Genomic DNA, 14334 nt, shown 5'->3' with positions numbered 1-14334 from the left:
TCCGCGAGGATTTGGGTCAAACCGACCGAGACCGAAGCCGTTAAATTTGGACCTAGAAGAGGTACACAAAATGGTATCTTGCAATTACATGGAAATTGAAATAAAATTCTCCCCCACTCCCAGGCCTGCAAAATAAAATGCATCGTTGCATTCCTCCTCGCCGTACGAAAACTTCCAAGGAAACCTGAATCCACGATCACGGTATACGATCCACAGTTCAGCGTGGTAAAAAAACGCGAAAAAAGGAAATCGCTGCGTAGCTACCACGCACCCTGGAAGCGAAGCTGCAAAGTTAAACAGAGTTAGTAAATATTATGACATATTTTCAACAATTCTTTCCCGCCCTCGGTACTGCCTGTTACGAGCACATTTATTTTCATTACAATTCCTATCCCCTCCATTTCCCCCCCCCGAATGTCAATACGCGAAACAACAAAATCCACACAAATTGCGTGGATATTAACTGCACAAAACATGAATGTAAAAAGTCATTAACAGAAAAGATAAAAATAAAGATGACATACCAATAATAATAAATAGGGATTTTAAGGTGATGTAAAAGGATCATTACATATATATCATATCATATCACCTTAACTTCACCAACCCAGAAGTACATTCTCCGACCGAGGCTTTGCAAAAACCAAATAAAAATTGACGCCATCGAAAACCTTAACATAAACCGCGTCGACACCAAACACAAGGACGAGCGTAAATATTGATTACCCGTAAAAAATGGAAGGAAAAAGAAATGGCCATCCGAAACTACTGCGCCGTAAGAAGTTCGGGTAAAAAAGAGAAGACGATAAAGAGGGGAGGGGTAAAAGTTTCCAGCGGCCGGGGTTATTTCGGTCGTTCCGAAGCGTCGCGACGCCACGCCGGCGTCGGAGTCAACAGTCCAGGACGATAGCGAAAGGACGCCGCGCCGGGGCGGGGAAAGTGAGGTGGGAGAAGCGTCCTGGCGCGAGCCGGCCGGCGTCGCGGCGCTGCCCGAGAAATGAATCGACATTCAACCGGTGAACGACGCGCGGTCCGACGCGCAGCCGCGTTCGACGACGCCTCCGAACCTCGGGAAGTCCCTTCGAGTGGAAGTGCCGCGAGTCCCTGAGGACGCCCAGGACGCCTAGGACGCCCAGGACGCCCTACTCGACTCGACGTCTCGGCGTGTCGGCCCAGCGTCGCGACGAGTCCGCTTCGCAGGCACAGGAGGCGGGAAAAGGGGAGGAAAGAGAGAGAGAAGAGCACCGTGACCTTGAGCGCCGAAAAAACTGGCGTCGGGCGCACGTGCGTGCAGGTGCGTCGAAGATTTTGGAGCTCGACAATTCCGCTCATCGGCCGGCAGGTTCGTACGCAAGCCGAATCGATGATAGAATGATTTGATTGATTGGGACGCAATTTGATGGACGTCGGATGAGAATCTGCTCGATGAGAGAGAGAAAGGTAGATTCGCGAAGCTCGATAGGAGATAGAGAGGATATGGAAGGATGGGATAGGGCGAGATAGGACTAGATAGGTTTCGATATGCGAGTTTGGAGGTTTTGATGCCTTCCTGAGCATTGCTGCGAACGGCGTCGGGGTCCTGGTGGTGGGAGTCGGTCCGTGGGTGGGTCCTTCCTGAGTATCTCAATTGTTGAGTACGCGGACCGAAAACTAGTCCCTTAAGGTGACGTGAAAGTAGCGTCGAAGAGGTCTCGGTTATAAAGCTTTTCTGCCAACTCGATTTAACGAATAGTTTGAAACTTTACAACGTGACTAGGGAGACTGTAAGGAAGGTCCTGAAACTCGTGAAATTTCAATTCTTTTCAAATTTGTTTATAGATACTTTAAAAATAGTTCTTAAAAAATGAAAGAGTTTTAGGACCTACCTTAGGGTCTCCATATTCATGTTTTAAAGTGTGAAACGATTTGAGACACCCAGTTCGTAGAAATGTTTTATGAACAATTGAGCTTTCCGATGCCACTTTCACATCCCCTTAAAGCGAGGAAATTCGGATTCGAGCAAAAGTAGAGGATGGACACATGGACAAAAGGGCAAATGGGCATCGGATGTAAAATAATGCTTTTTGGGTGGGATGTGAAATAAAGATTCGGTTGGTTGCGGGGAATATCCTGGTAGGGCATGCTCGGTGTTAATACGATTTGCATTTCGTGAAAATGTCGGTTCACCAAACTGAAATAGTTTTTTTTTTTTTCACGTTAACCGGATGCAGTCGATCAAACGATGTCGGGCAATGGGCCGCGTTTCTTTTTCATTGCGTGCTTGGAGATGGTTTATTATTAGATTCTATGGTCTTTTTTTAATCTGTACCGCTTAAACGCGTAAAAGACGTCCTTTTGACGCTGAAACAGAGGTATGAGTTCCAGCCTGGACATCGAAAAGATATGGAAAAATCTTTTTCGATGCAGGAGGGTTCTTTTATGTCGAATTCCTGGAGAAAGGCGTCTCGCCAGGGGAATTAATTTTGTTGGAGTCGACTGATGGAATCTCGGAAAAATAAGGGGCACAGGTGAAATCTGCACGTGTCAGGTGCGTCTGGGAGATTACCTGAGAGCCGGCAGGATAAAGACTGCTTGTAATGTCTCAGAGTTTCGATTGTATTGCTTAACGTAAGAATTAGTCAGAGATTACGGCACTACCAGGTGTGTCCGACGATTATCGTATCGCGAATAACATGTTGCTCCTAGCGGTTGGTCCTAAACAATTGGTCGTTTCTTCTCTACAGCTAGAGTGATGATAACAGTGATAGGATGCGTAGACACGTACTGTCGTGGAAAAAATGGTAAAAATGAAAGATCGAACGGCGGAGCTGAAGACCTCTCTCGGGAGTCCCAGTTCTGCAGAATGTAGCGAAACTTGGGTGGCCACAGTAATTACGGTATCGTCAAGAATGAGTCAATCATTATCGCCCTGATAAAGCAGACGCCTCAACAAATCGTTGAAACAACTACGTGCGCCAATTCTTGGGTGGCCATTATTTATTCAGATGTCTATGCCGAGTGCCGGCTCGAGATTACCAGAAAGCTAGTCAGGAAGGAAAACCTCGCTCTCGGAAGTTTCATACTTGAACGTTGACTCTGTGCACGAGTAAGTTAGTCAATAAAGTCAAAGGACACGTGGGCAATTAGCTAATCAAGAATTCATTCTTTCTCCCTCCTGTGGGAGCAGTTTGCCACCAATTAATTACGAGGGAAATAGCAAAGTGCGTCTTTGATACGTGGTAAGATAAACACCCCATTCATTCTTAACATTACAGGCATTGTTGTAACAATTGTTTAATACTTGTACATGTTTGTTGCACTAGGCGGGACATTTTTCGGCATTGTCAAATTTATTCTGGGACTCGTTATCTCTGAATTTCTGATATGCCAATGTGGGACCACGACTTTTCGAAATGATGAGGATTTTAAATTAATCCCGGAATTTGAATTTATCGATCGTTAATCTCGACATGGCGTTATCGGCAATTGCATTCGTGAGCCCCATTGTCAAATGAAATGTCCATTCTGAAGGATCTGGAGCCGCCTAGAATTTTCCCTCTCTGACGCAAGCTCCTATCGATCGACGTGTCATAACAGCGTTAACTATTAAAAGCGTCAGTGTAGTGCACTTTGAAGAGCATGTCAAAATGAACTTCCAATAAGCGAGGCCTTGTGCACCTTCCGCCATTATTTACTCGAAGTACCGAGCAATGAAACCGAGAGAAGATTGACACTCCGATGTCACGTTACGCAATTCATTAACTTAGACCAACATTTTCTGCAGCCCTTCAATTTTTCACTCTTTATTTAACAAAAAATATAAATGTTGAAGACGCCTTTGCGTTTTTAATCGGACATTTTCAATCTGCAGTGAATTTTATTTCTCGCGAATTTCAACCGCAGAGGTTTTCTATTTTTCTGAAGCAATGGAAGGCATCACCGAATCACGTAACTATTTGTGATCTGAGCTTGGAATAAACATATCAACTCGGTTAATCGAAAGCGAGTTCGATTCGGCCATGACCTTCATTTAACAGTAACGAGTTAGATTAAAGGCGGCTGTAGAAAACAGATGCTCGACAAATTGGTGTTGACTATGTTGAATATTAATTTTCAATCGGTCCATTTGGTCAACAAAATTACACCCCAAAACCCGCCACCGATATTCTAAGCCATTCAAAATTAAAGAAAAATTCAATTCAATACCACTAGAAATTTCGAACGCAATTCATTTTTGCAGTACTTCTTCTTCGCGATTTTTAAGACGAAGAAGGATTTCATCCGAAAGCATTATCCTAGTAGGACTAAGAACTGCATAAAAATCGAACATGGCTTTGCTGCATATCTTATCAGCAACGGATAATCATGGTCTATATTGCTTGCTTGACACATTTCCGTGACCGTGATACTTCGCGAAAGCTTTATCGCGTTGCATCCGAAATCTCCCGGAAAATGATGACGAATGAGCATTATCTGCGTTAATGGCTGGAAAGGTGCTCCTGATAAGCTCACCTGAGGTCCCTTCGTCACGAATCATGGTAATTGGCGATCGTATCGATAGGTCGATGATCGATCGGCGCGTCCGATGGCATCATACTAGTTGCGACAAGGGACATGACAGGGCGTCATTTTAATTATTGATTCGTTCCACGAGCTGGCTGTTTTTCCATTAAACGGATTCAAAATCGTTTTTTTTTTTTTTTAGTTCCCGACATTTTGATTTCTCGCGTCTGTCGGGGTGAGCGGATCATAAAAAATATATTATATAGGAACTTGGAATTAAAAACCGAAATTCTGAAGGGCAGCAGGTCGCACGCATGCCATCTGAATATTCAAATGATTGCTGGGAATGGAGTAAACGACCTGGGAAAAGAGTTAACGACCAGCTGGGAGTACGCTTCGGTCGCGTGCATCACGCAACGAGATTCACTCCTGTTTTATTCTCGCCCTTGGCGAGAAATTTCACGTTGACAAGTGTCATTGAAGTTCCAGTCATTCCGTGAATATGCTAATTATCCAGATGTTCAGTCAGCTTGGTAGGAGGACTTAGCCCAGAAACCAGGATTTTTCTAAAAAAAAATTATAAATAAAAATTGACAGCGCTAAGGTAATATTTGCGTTTAAAATTGGTAGAAATCCTAAGAATTTTTTCGCAGATTCTTGACGTTGGTCGGTACAATTTTGGAGATTCGCTTTTCTTCCGAATGCGGATCGGTAAGAGCGAAGACAATTACATTTGCATTTCATCTCAGGAATCTTGTCAAGGACGTCAAAAGTTAGGACTTAAAATTTGTTAAAAGTCCTATGAATTATTTCGTGGAATTTTTTGCCGTTGATTAATACAATTCTGGAGATTTCGCTTTATTCCGAACACAGATCTTTCGGGGGTTTCGAGGTAGCATGGGTGAAAGCATTTTGCGATTCGAGGTAAAACTACGACACCGGAAAGTGGCTTGTATTAAGTGACGTCAGAAAGACGAGGCGCGACTCCATATGCCCACGCATCTCTTTTTCTCTCTTTGGTAAGGTTACGTGTTCGGTGCCGCTCGTAAAACCGCGTGCACACATAGAGAGGAGCAGTAAATGCTTTTAACTTCCACTTACACCGCTTCGCTAGGATAAATAATCCTTACGAGAGAGTCCGCGAACTCGGAGAACGGTCTCGGCTCGGAAGGAGCTTTTGTAACGACAAGGGGATCGTTTCAGTTTCCCAGCTTTTCTCGACTTCGCTCGAAATTCTTAGTTATCTGTTTACCGGTTTGCTTTTTACATATCGAACTCGGAGGTTCCTTTCGATTACGTCTTCCGATTGCCTCCTGGTCACTTCGTTCGGACGATTGGATTGTCTTATCAATCTATGATACTGCCATATTTATACTCGCTCACTACGTTTGCATTCACTCCTACCAGTGTAATGTAAATTTCAGGAGATTGTACAATCTATTCTGCAGACAGTTATATAATCACCGGTCGATAAGATTATGAAATTATTTAATGAGGAGAAATCGGATCAGCAATTAGCCAGAGCCACTCCACCCTGGGTCGACGTAACGAATAAAAAGCACCGCTCCAAAAAACTGAACATCACGTTTTTATGACTCCGTTTATATAACATATGAGTATATATCACTTCGTGTAGCCTTCACTATTTATGCACTGAGAGAAGAAAAATTCATCGAGCCAAAGGAATATTATGTTAATTGAACCTGACTGAAATTTTTATAACTCCGAATATAAATCTTGCATCCACTTTATTCGAATTTATTTTAGTGAAATAATTATTCTCCGAATGAGCAAAACGTTTCTTTGGTTAAATGACATTTCTTTTTTTTTCTCTCTCCCTCTCAGGGTGCAAGGGTACAAAATCACGACCCGTGATTCTTGGAAAGCGACGGCTCTGGTGGAGGCGCTCTATCACGTATCACCTATCATCACCCCCATGGGAAATTGATTACCGCGAAAACAGGAGCGTGCGCATTGACATTACGAGGCATACGCGATGCATAATGTCAAAGCAACCTGCCGAGGGATCTATAGGAACCCCGTTGTCAGAATCGGTCGTTTTGTCCCGCCGTCGCCATGGCCGCGTTTTCTCAAGGATTGTTGTCACACGTCGCCGAGTTCTGCGGATTAACATGATTAATATCGAGCCATTGCTCGTATAACAATTACCTCGGAATATCGACTAATCCTGCGAGTAAGACCCGAACAATTGCGTAACGTTACGGTGGCGGGTTTAAATTTGCGGCGTTACGTGCACGTAGAAATGAATGACATTTGAGGATTTCTGCCAGGCTAGTTAGTTATGCGCGAGGTCTGCATTTTCTGGGTCACGTTCGGTTACGCGATTTCTTTTGTTCCGCTAACACATTGTCGGATCTTGGCGGTGACTCAATCAGCGATGCCCGAGCGGAAGAGGTTCCCTTTTGTACGTCGGTTCCTTCGGCACGAGTTAATCGTCTGCTTTGAGGGGGACTCCTTTCTCGATGACTCAAGATTGTCCAAGAAATTACATAAGACGTGCGAGAAGAAAGGCACTAGTGATTAAAATCCCCGGGAGGCTGCAGAGCAGTTAAGCCGTAGATATTAAAAAAAAAAGAAGGATAAAAAATCCGGGGAAAAATTTCCCCGAAAAAGGAAAATCAGGCGCATTCATTTAGGACAATTTTCTCGATGTCTCATGTTGACCCAGAAAATAACGTAAGACGTGTGAGAAGAGAATGGCACGAGTGACTGAAATCGCCGGGGAAGATAAAGAGATTACTGTACAATGTTCACGGAAAAAGAATGAGTGCCCACCCGCCATCTTTGAATTTCTGCGAATAGATATTCTTGATAGAAAACCGCCGCGCGTTAATTGACCGATAACGCATGAAGATAATACATTTTTTTCTCGTTTTTCAGCGTCCGGATAACATTGGCCACCAACTGAACAGTTGTCGAGGGGATTGAGGACTGATGTGAATTCGGCAGGGTACATCCCAATCGCTGCGGAATAAATCTACCCGAGTGAAGAGTCGGAGGGAAGACAATCGAAACATGAGCGCGTTTCCTGAGGAAAGGGTGCCGCCGACGAGGTGCACCCGAAAACTCGATGAGGATTCTCCCGACGACAACATGAACACCAAATGCCCCAGCACTAATGGCCAATTTGGTGCCTCGGAAAAGGAGCAAACCACCGACGAGGTGGAATACGTGCCGGCGATAAAATGGCTCGACCTCGCCGCCCAAGTATTCATCCACGCAGGCTGTTTATACGGTCTATACTTGGTGCTTGCACAGGCCAAGTTCCTCACGACATTATGGGGTAAATCATTTAAAACACCGTAAAAGCTTCCGGAGGAAAAAGGAAGCATAACAGCGTGTATGTCTCCCACCTTCCTTTAACACATTCGCGACGGGCAAATTATTTCCGTTTCAAATACTGAGTATCGGCGAAAATAATGAAATTCTAAAAACTGGTTGCCGCAAACTTGTATCGTGTATCGTTATGGACGTGATTCACGTCAGCGGCAATCAGGAATAGAATTTGAAATGACGTGAATTCACGTCACCGGTCGCGAATGTGTTAAGTCGGGCGAACTCGGGGAATAGTTTATCAACCTCGTTTAACGCATTTTTTAAATCCGATCCGAGGGATCGATTCGTACTTCGGTCCCAGGGGTTTCACGAAACTATTTGTCAGGTGTCAATAAATGTCCTCCCAGGAACGTCCTGGTGTTTGTTGCGCGATAAGATAAAGCCTGCCGATCGGGTTCGAGTTACTCTTACTGCATTTCCTTCTACGTACTACCTCGCCTGCGAGGTCCGGCACGTAACTGCAATAGTCGATTCCCACGGGTAAATGTACTTCTTGTTTAAAATAATTATCGGCACGCGTTACTCACGCATCGTCGTGTTCATGGGCTCAGTCTAGAAACGAGTAATTTGACAAGACAGAGTCGAATGGTCTTCGTGCAGTTTGCAGTAATTCATGCGTCCGTCTTCGTGGCCATGGTTTATTGCACGACAGGCATTAAATAACAATGCGCACTTTGCAATTGTGAAGAACTTCGGCGTGGATTTGCCGAAGGACGAGAATAATCGGTTTTGCAAATTGCGTCTCTCGGGATTCGAGCTTAAGAATTGTGTAGAAAGGAATTCGAGTGCATGGAATATATTTATTCTAAAATGTTTAGGAAGAGTCATGGTTTGTCGCACGACAGGTATTAAATAACAAAGCACACTTTGCCATTGTCGAGGACTTCTGGGTGCATTTGCCGAAGGACGAGAATAATCGGTCTTGCTAATTGCGCTTATCGGGGCTCGCTATCGAGTTTGAAAATTGTGTAGGAAAGAAGGAAAAAAAAAATGCAAGTGCCTGGAATATATATTTATTGTAGAATGTTTAGGAAGAGTAGATACGAAACCTTTGCATGCTCAATGGTGTCAGGTGGCTAAAGATAGAAATCGAGGCGAGTACATTGTCGTTAATTAACGAGTACAGTCTTCGGGATTACATTTTCCAAGGGGGTGGCCGACGAAGGGCCGAGTTTGCCTGCTCGCAGGACAATTTGCCTGGGAATTGCCTAGGAAGGTTCTGTATTAAAATGACGAATCGATACCGATCGTCGCAGAATGACAGGCCTCGTTCCTCGTTGTGTACGCACGTCGTACACCTCGGCCGAGTCCATTGGACTTGGCACTCGAGAAATTATTTTCTTGGCCTTAAAAGGAAATATGATTGGATGATTGGAAAATCGATATCAATTCGCAGCCAGCCATTCCCGCAGTGCCACCGGCTACAGAAGTGATTTGCGATACGAGTGGCTTCAATCACTCATCCTGGATTATTATTTAATCACGGAAAATCTGGGAACAAGTGTAATTGAAATAAGTAACGTTAAAATTGCTTCATTCGTTTTTTTTACATTTTTTTACTGACTTTTGAGGAGAGATAGGGATCGAGGTCGAATTTTAGGAGGAAGGAGTAAGTGCAAAAAGGGCTTTACAATTAGAAATATCCTGTTATGAATCATGTTGAGCATCGAGGGCAGCATAACTCCGACAAAAAGAAGTCTTGGCTTGGCGGTAAATGACGATTAAGTGCTTAGTCGTTTACTCTCGCCTTGTCCCAGTTCAGCGTTTCATAATTCCGCGAGTTGCGCGTTCCTGTTTTTGTTTTCATAGTTATTTCAATTTCTTGTGACGTCACTGGAAATCTTCTTGCACGTACGACTTATTGGGCTGAAGAAAAGTGCTGGGGTAAATTCTACATTCATCGGGTAAATTTAAACGAATTTTAAATCCACTTAAATGGCGCACTTCACGCTATCATTTCTGGAGTCCATTTGGAGACACGAGGCACCTTCGTCGGCAAAGTAAATTCGAGTCACGCGATTCTTGGATTATCAGCATGTATCGTGTTATATGGCGTCGGATTCATATCCAAGAGCTCTTATATACCTTGATAGGGACGCCTTTGGCTTTATTTCATTTCGCGGCGACTATTGAATTTTCCACCGACACGAGACCATGGAACAGTACGAATACGGACGGACACATAAAAATTCTCCCTAGCCACCCAAACAAATATGCGCCATCCATGTCAGCAGGGAGTAATATCTCGTGTCGAAATGAAAATGTCTGGGTTGAAGACCCTATAGACACGTCTCGGGTTACGGTACGTAAAATGGTCGACCATTTTACGAGGATCGACATTGCGCGGTTTACGGGGTGCAGATAAAGCTTTACGATTAAACCCGGTCGGGTCACTTGGGGTCGGCAAAACCCGAGGAAGTTTCCGCCCTATCATGGCGTGTTATCGATTTATCCCTGAATTTCAGCGTTTCTGACGATCTACACCTCGGGATTCGGAATCACCGCTGGTGCCCACAGACTCTGGTCTCATCGAGCTTACAAGGCGAAGTGGCCCCTGAGACTTCTTCTAGTCTTCCTCTTCACGATAACCGGGCAGGCAAGTAACGACTCCTGAAAGACAATTTACAATTTCCATCCCGTTACGATCTGTGCGAGTATTAATTTACCTTAGGAGTATCTATAAGGGTTTAACCAGGGAAATCCTTCTTTCTCCAGAGGCACGTTTACGCCTGGGCGCTGGACCACAGAGTCCACCACAAGTACAGTGAGACCGATGCCGATCCACACAATGCAAAGAGAGGATTCTTCTTCGCCCACGTGGGTTGGCTTTTCACGACTCCGCATCCCAACGTTGTGGTCAAACGAGGTGCCGTCGACATGAGCGACCTGGAAGCCGATCCGATCGTCATGTGGCAGAAAAGGCACATATTCTAATCAAGCGTCACAGTTTTACGGGCTTACGAGAAAGTAGACACTACCGGTGGAAATTTTTTAAATCGATTAGAAAATCTCTTTCGCGATGATATAAAAGTAAACCCGGAGATTTTTAGGAACTTCTTATTTTCTTTTTTTTTTTTTTCTATACAACTGAACATCTATGTAGATATTCTATTAAATGCAGAGGTAATTGAAAAATGTTTGCTGTATCCATTGCAATTTAATATTTCTTCTTTTGTAGGCTGTACATCCCGCTGTTCGCCCTTTTGGCCATCGCTTTCCCAGTGGTGGTGCCATGGTACTTCTGGTCCGAATCCCTGTGGACTTCTTTCTGGGTGAACTTTAACTTCCGCTTCTGCGTCACCCTGAACATCGCCTTCTTCGTCAATAGCGTCGCCCATATGTGGGGCCAGAGGCCGTATGACAAGTACGTTTTTACGTAAAAATCGAAATAATGACCAGTACTAAAATTCTCTCTGGGATGTCCGTAACTTGTCCTACGAGATGAATTGTCGAATCAAAATTCATTCCGTTGTAGGAGCATTTCTCCAGTGGAGAACGTTGTCGTGTCGATCGCGGCTCTTGGCGAGGGCTGGCACAATTATCACCACGTCTTCCCTTGGGACTATAAAACCGGCGAACTAGGGGACTATTCGTTTAACATCACGACGGGCTTCATCGATGCTTTCGCCAGAATCGGCTGGGCTTACGACCGGAAGTACGTGTCCCCGGAAATGGTGCGCAGGCGCGCGAATCGTTCCGGCGACGGAAGTCACGTATGGGGATACGGAGATAGCGATATCTCGATGGAAGATCGTCGAGAATTGGAGATGATGGACCAAGAGGACTCGGTTAAGCGGACGCAATCTGCCGACAATAATACTTCGTTGTCTAGAGATCAATCGAGTATCGATCGATTGAAATCCTTGTGAAGATCCTGAAAGAATTCTCGGCTCTTGAGAACTTTCCGCGAGTCTTTGCAATCGCTTCGCAAACATTTGGCACTCTTCTCTGAGTCTGTCTCGCATTTGAGTTCTTCGAGTACTATACATGAAAAAAAAAGAAAAACAAAAAACAAAAGTAACTTGATAAGAATTTGACCAAATCGTTCCCGGCGGACGATTTTAGATCCACGTTTCTCCGATCGGTAGACGGAAGAGGATCGAATACCTTTTAAGATTCAGCTACTTTACGCGGTAAATCGGAACTGCGAGGAAGGAATTAAAACATCACTTAATATGCAAATCCATTTTGCAACGCAAACGGCAGCGTCCCCCAGTCATTGTTCATTAATGAGTTCGTTGTTAAGCCGACAGAGTATGAGTCCAGGGGACTTTTTCACTGACAATATCGCATACTAGTCATAGCAGAAATTCCTTCAATTTTATTCTGCAACATCCTCACCTTCCTATCGCCTTTCCGGTTCTGCCGTATCTTCGACTAAGTACGCGATATATATATATTAGGATGTATATCTTCCTTAGTCTAGAGTAGAAACCGCCATTTTGCGCAACCATTTCTACTATGTACCTTAGAGAGTTTTCCCTGCGTATGTTTAATATAATTACCGCTTACGTGGACATATTCGTAAAAAATTCGCCGGGTAACGAACGTACGTGCGAGAAACTGCCTGAAGACTTACAGCAAGTACATTAACTATGTATTGAACAGTGATGAGCCGCGGCCTCGAGAATACAGAGTTCTGGAACGCGAATGCCGCGCCTCGTTAAATATTATAATTTTCCAAGTCGACGTTTCCTCCGCATTCGAATTTATTAAGCAAATCCTTCGATTATCGCGCAAAGTCAGTCGCGATACCTCTTCGATAAGACCTTTTCTCATAGTCCTAAGTGTAACAACTTGGAGTCGTTAATACGTGTTCGCGAATTTTCACTCGTCGTTCCTGGGTACTCTTGAATTTCCCGCAGAAAGTCCTGTAAAAAGAAACTTAAGTCACTTAACCAGCGAACAATGTCAAAACTACTTTGGCACCTTCTAGATGAACCTTTACACGAATTTGCGATACCTTTTCTTCCTATCCGAGGTTCGCCGAAGAGGAGCTCTCGGTCTAGGAGTCGGTGAATTGACTTTTTAAGTGACTTATGAATTATACCAACAACTTAAGTAGGCTCAATCGCTACTTAAGTACTCGTATATTTTGTCTCGTGCCTTCATCGCTATAGGCTTTAGACGTCCATTGTACAAACGACGAACGAGCTATTGAGATGTTAATATATATTATAAAGTATATATATATATATTGACGTTTATAAGTAATATTAATAACATTTATGTCTGTGAAAAATCCCCGCGCGCACGGGGATATTATTACGTTCAGAGAAGAACTATATACAATGAGAATACCTTCCATAATTATATACATATATATTTTTAACAGAATAATTATATGATATATACTACGCAGTATAGAAATACATCTATCGTTCTTTACGGTGTAGTCGCTGTTATTCAATGCATCTCTCCGTGTTGCATGTCAGTAGATTATACACTCGAGTGCACATGCATGTTTCTAAGCACATCTGTATAGAGTAGACCGAAGATAACATTATTTCCTTACACCGAAAATTACCTACACGTGGAGTCGAAAATGTCTACCATCGCATGATCGAAATACAAATTCCTAATTTCCTAATTTTAGACGGCAGAGATTTTGTTTCTAATCAATAGGCTCTCGTCGGATAACTGAATAAATTATTAGAGGCGTACTTGTAAGGCAGTGAAAAATCTGTTTCCCTTCCCACTGCTGTATATTGGTTGCTCTTGGCAGAATTTCGCCGAATATTAATTTGACAGTTTTTAAATATTAGACGTCAAAAATAGAGGTAAACCTCGGGAGGATTTTTCGCAGCATTCGACTCTCACGCATACTCGTCGAGTGTAGCGCCGAACGCACGCATACTCAACGTCTGGACCCGTAGCTTGGCGCTTGGCTGGTTGGGACGCGCGAAGATTTCTAGGAGCTATCGCATTCACACTGATTCGCTGCATGAGAGTTCCGTACGCGACACCGACGCGGGCCCCAAAGCTCCGCATCACGTCGACTTCGAGGCAACAATGTACTTAATAGAAGTAGATAAGTAGATAAAGTCAAATAAAGCGTCACGAGTGTTCTTCCTTTACCATCAAAAGCGAGCAGTGTCGGTAAGCGTAGGTAAGCCACCACCAACTGCCGCATGGTATTACCATCACGAGTACGTGAGCCGCCAACGGCGACTGGTAGATGGTACCGCCATCGCGAGTGCGCGAGCTCCTATCAGAAATTCGTTTCGCCGCCCTTGGGGGCAAAAAACCGTGAAAGGTAACGTAGGAAACCAGAGGGCAGCACAGGATGCGATCGCACGATTCTGCCCGTAAGCAATCTCCCAACTCATCTCTGGTTTTACTCCGAAATTCCACCTACAAATGAATATTCATCGAGCGTAATTCGGGGCGACCTGTATTAATATTTCCGGTTCTCGACCTTTCAGTCTTGGCCAAAACTTTATTGAAAGCCACCATCGATGTTACCTCCCGAAATTTACCTTAAATAAATTGAAT

General features: G+C 44.0%; 1 protein-coding gene across 2 annotated transcripts; it reads left to right on the top strand.

Annotated features, from left to right (window-relative positions):
- The first annotated feature begins 944 nt into the window (after positions 1 to 944).
- On the top strand, positions 945 to 13502 carry LOC105697666 (acyl-CoA Delta(11) desaturase). 2 transcript variants are annotated; one of them, XM_012421198.1, is made up of 6 exons: positions 945 to 1294; positions 7384 to 7786; positions 10305 to 10435; positions 10555 to 10760; positions 11018 to 11203; positions 11315 to 13502. In XM_012421198.1, the coding sequence occupies exons 2-6, from the start codon at positions 7519 to 7521 to the stop codon at positions 11706 to 11708; spliced, it is 1185 nt and encodes a 394-aa protein (XP_012276621.1). In that variant the 5' UTR covers positions 945 to 1294; positions 7384 to 7518; the 3' UTR covers positions 11709 to 13502. The 2 variants fall into 2 exon arrangements, with proteins under 2 accessions (XP_012276621.1, XP_012276620.1); XM_012421197.1 differs by having other exon boundaries at positions 945 to 1342.
- Positions 13503 to 14334: the final 832 nt, after the last annotated feature.

Source organism: Orussus abietinus, unplaced genomic scaffold (assembly GCF_000612105.2).
Source record: "Orussus abietinus isolate OABI.00-Male unplaced genomic scaffold, Oabi_2.0 scaffold64, whole genome shotgun sequence".
Lineage (NCBI taxonomy): Eukaryota > Metazoa > Arthropoda > Insecta > Hymenoptera > Orussidae > Orussus > Orussus abietinus.
Note: the sequence above shows the minus strand (reverse complement) of the source record. Positions and strands in the feature narration are given on the sequence as shown.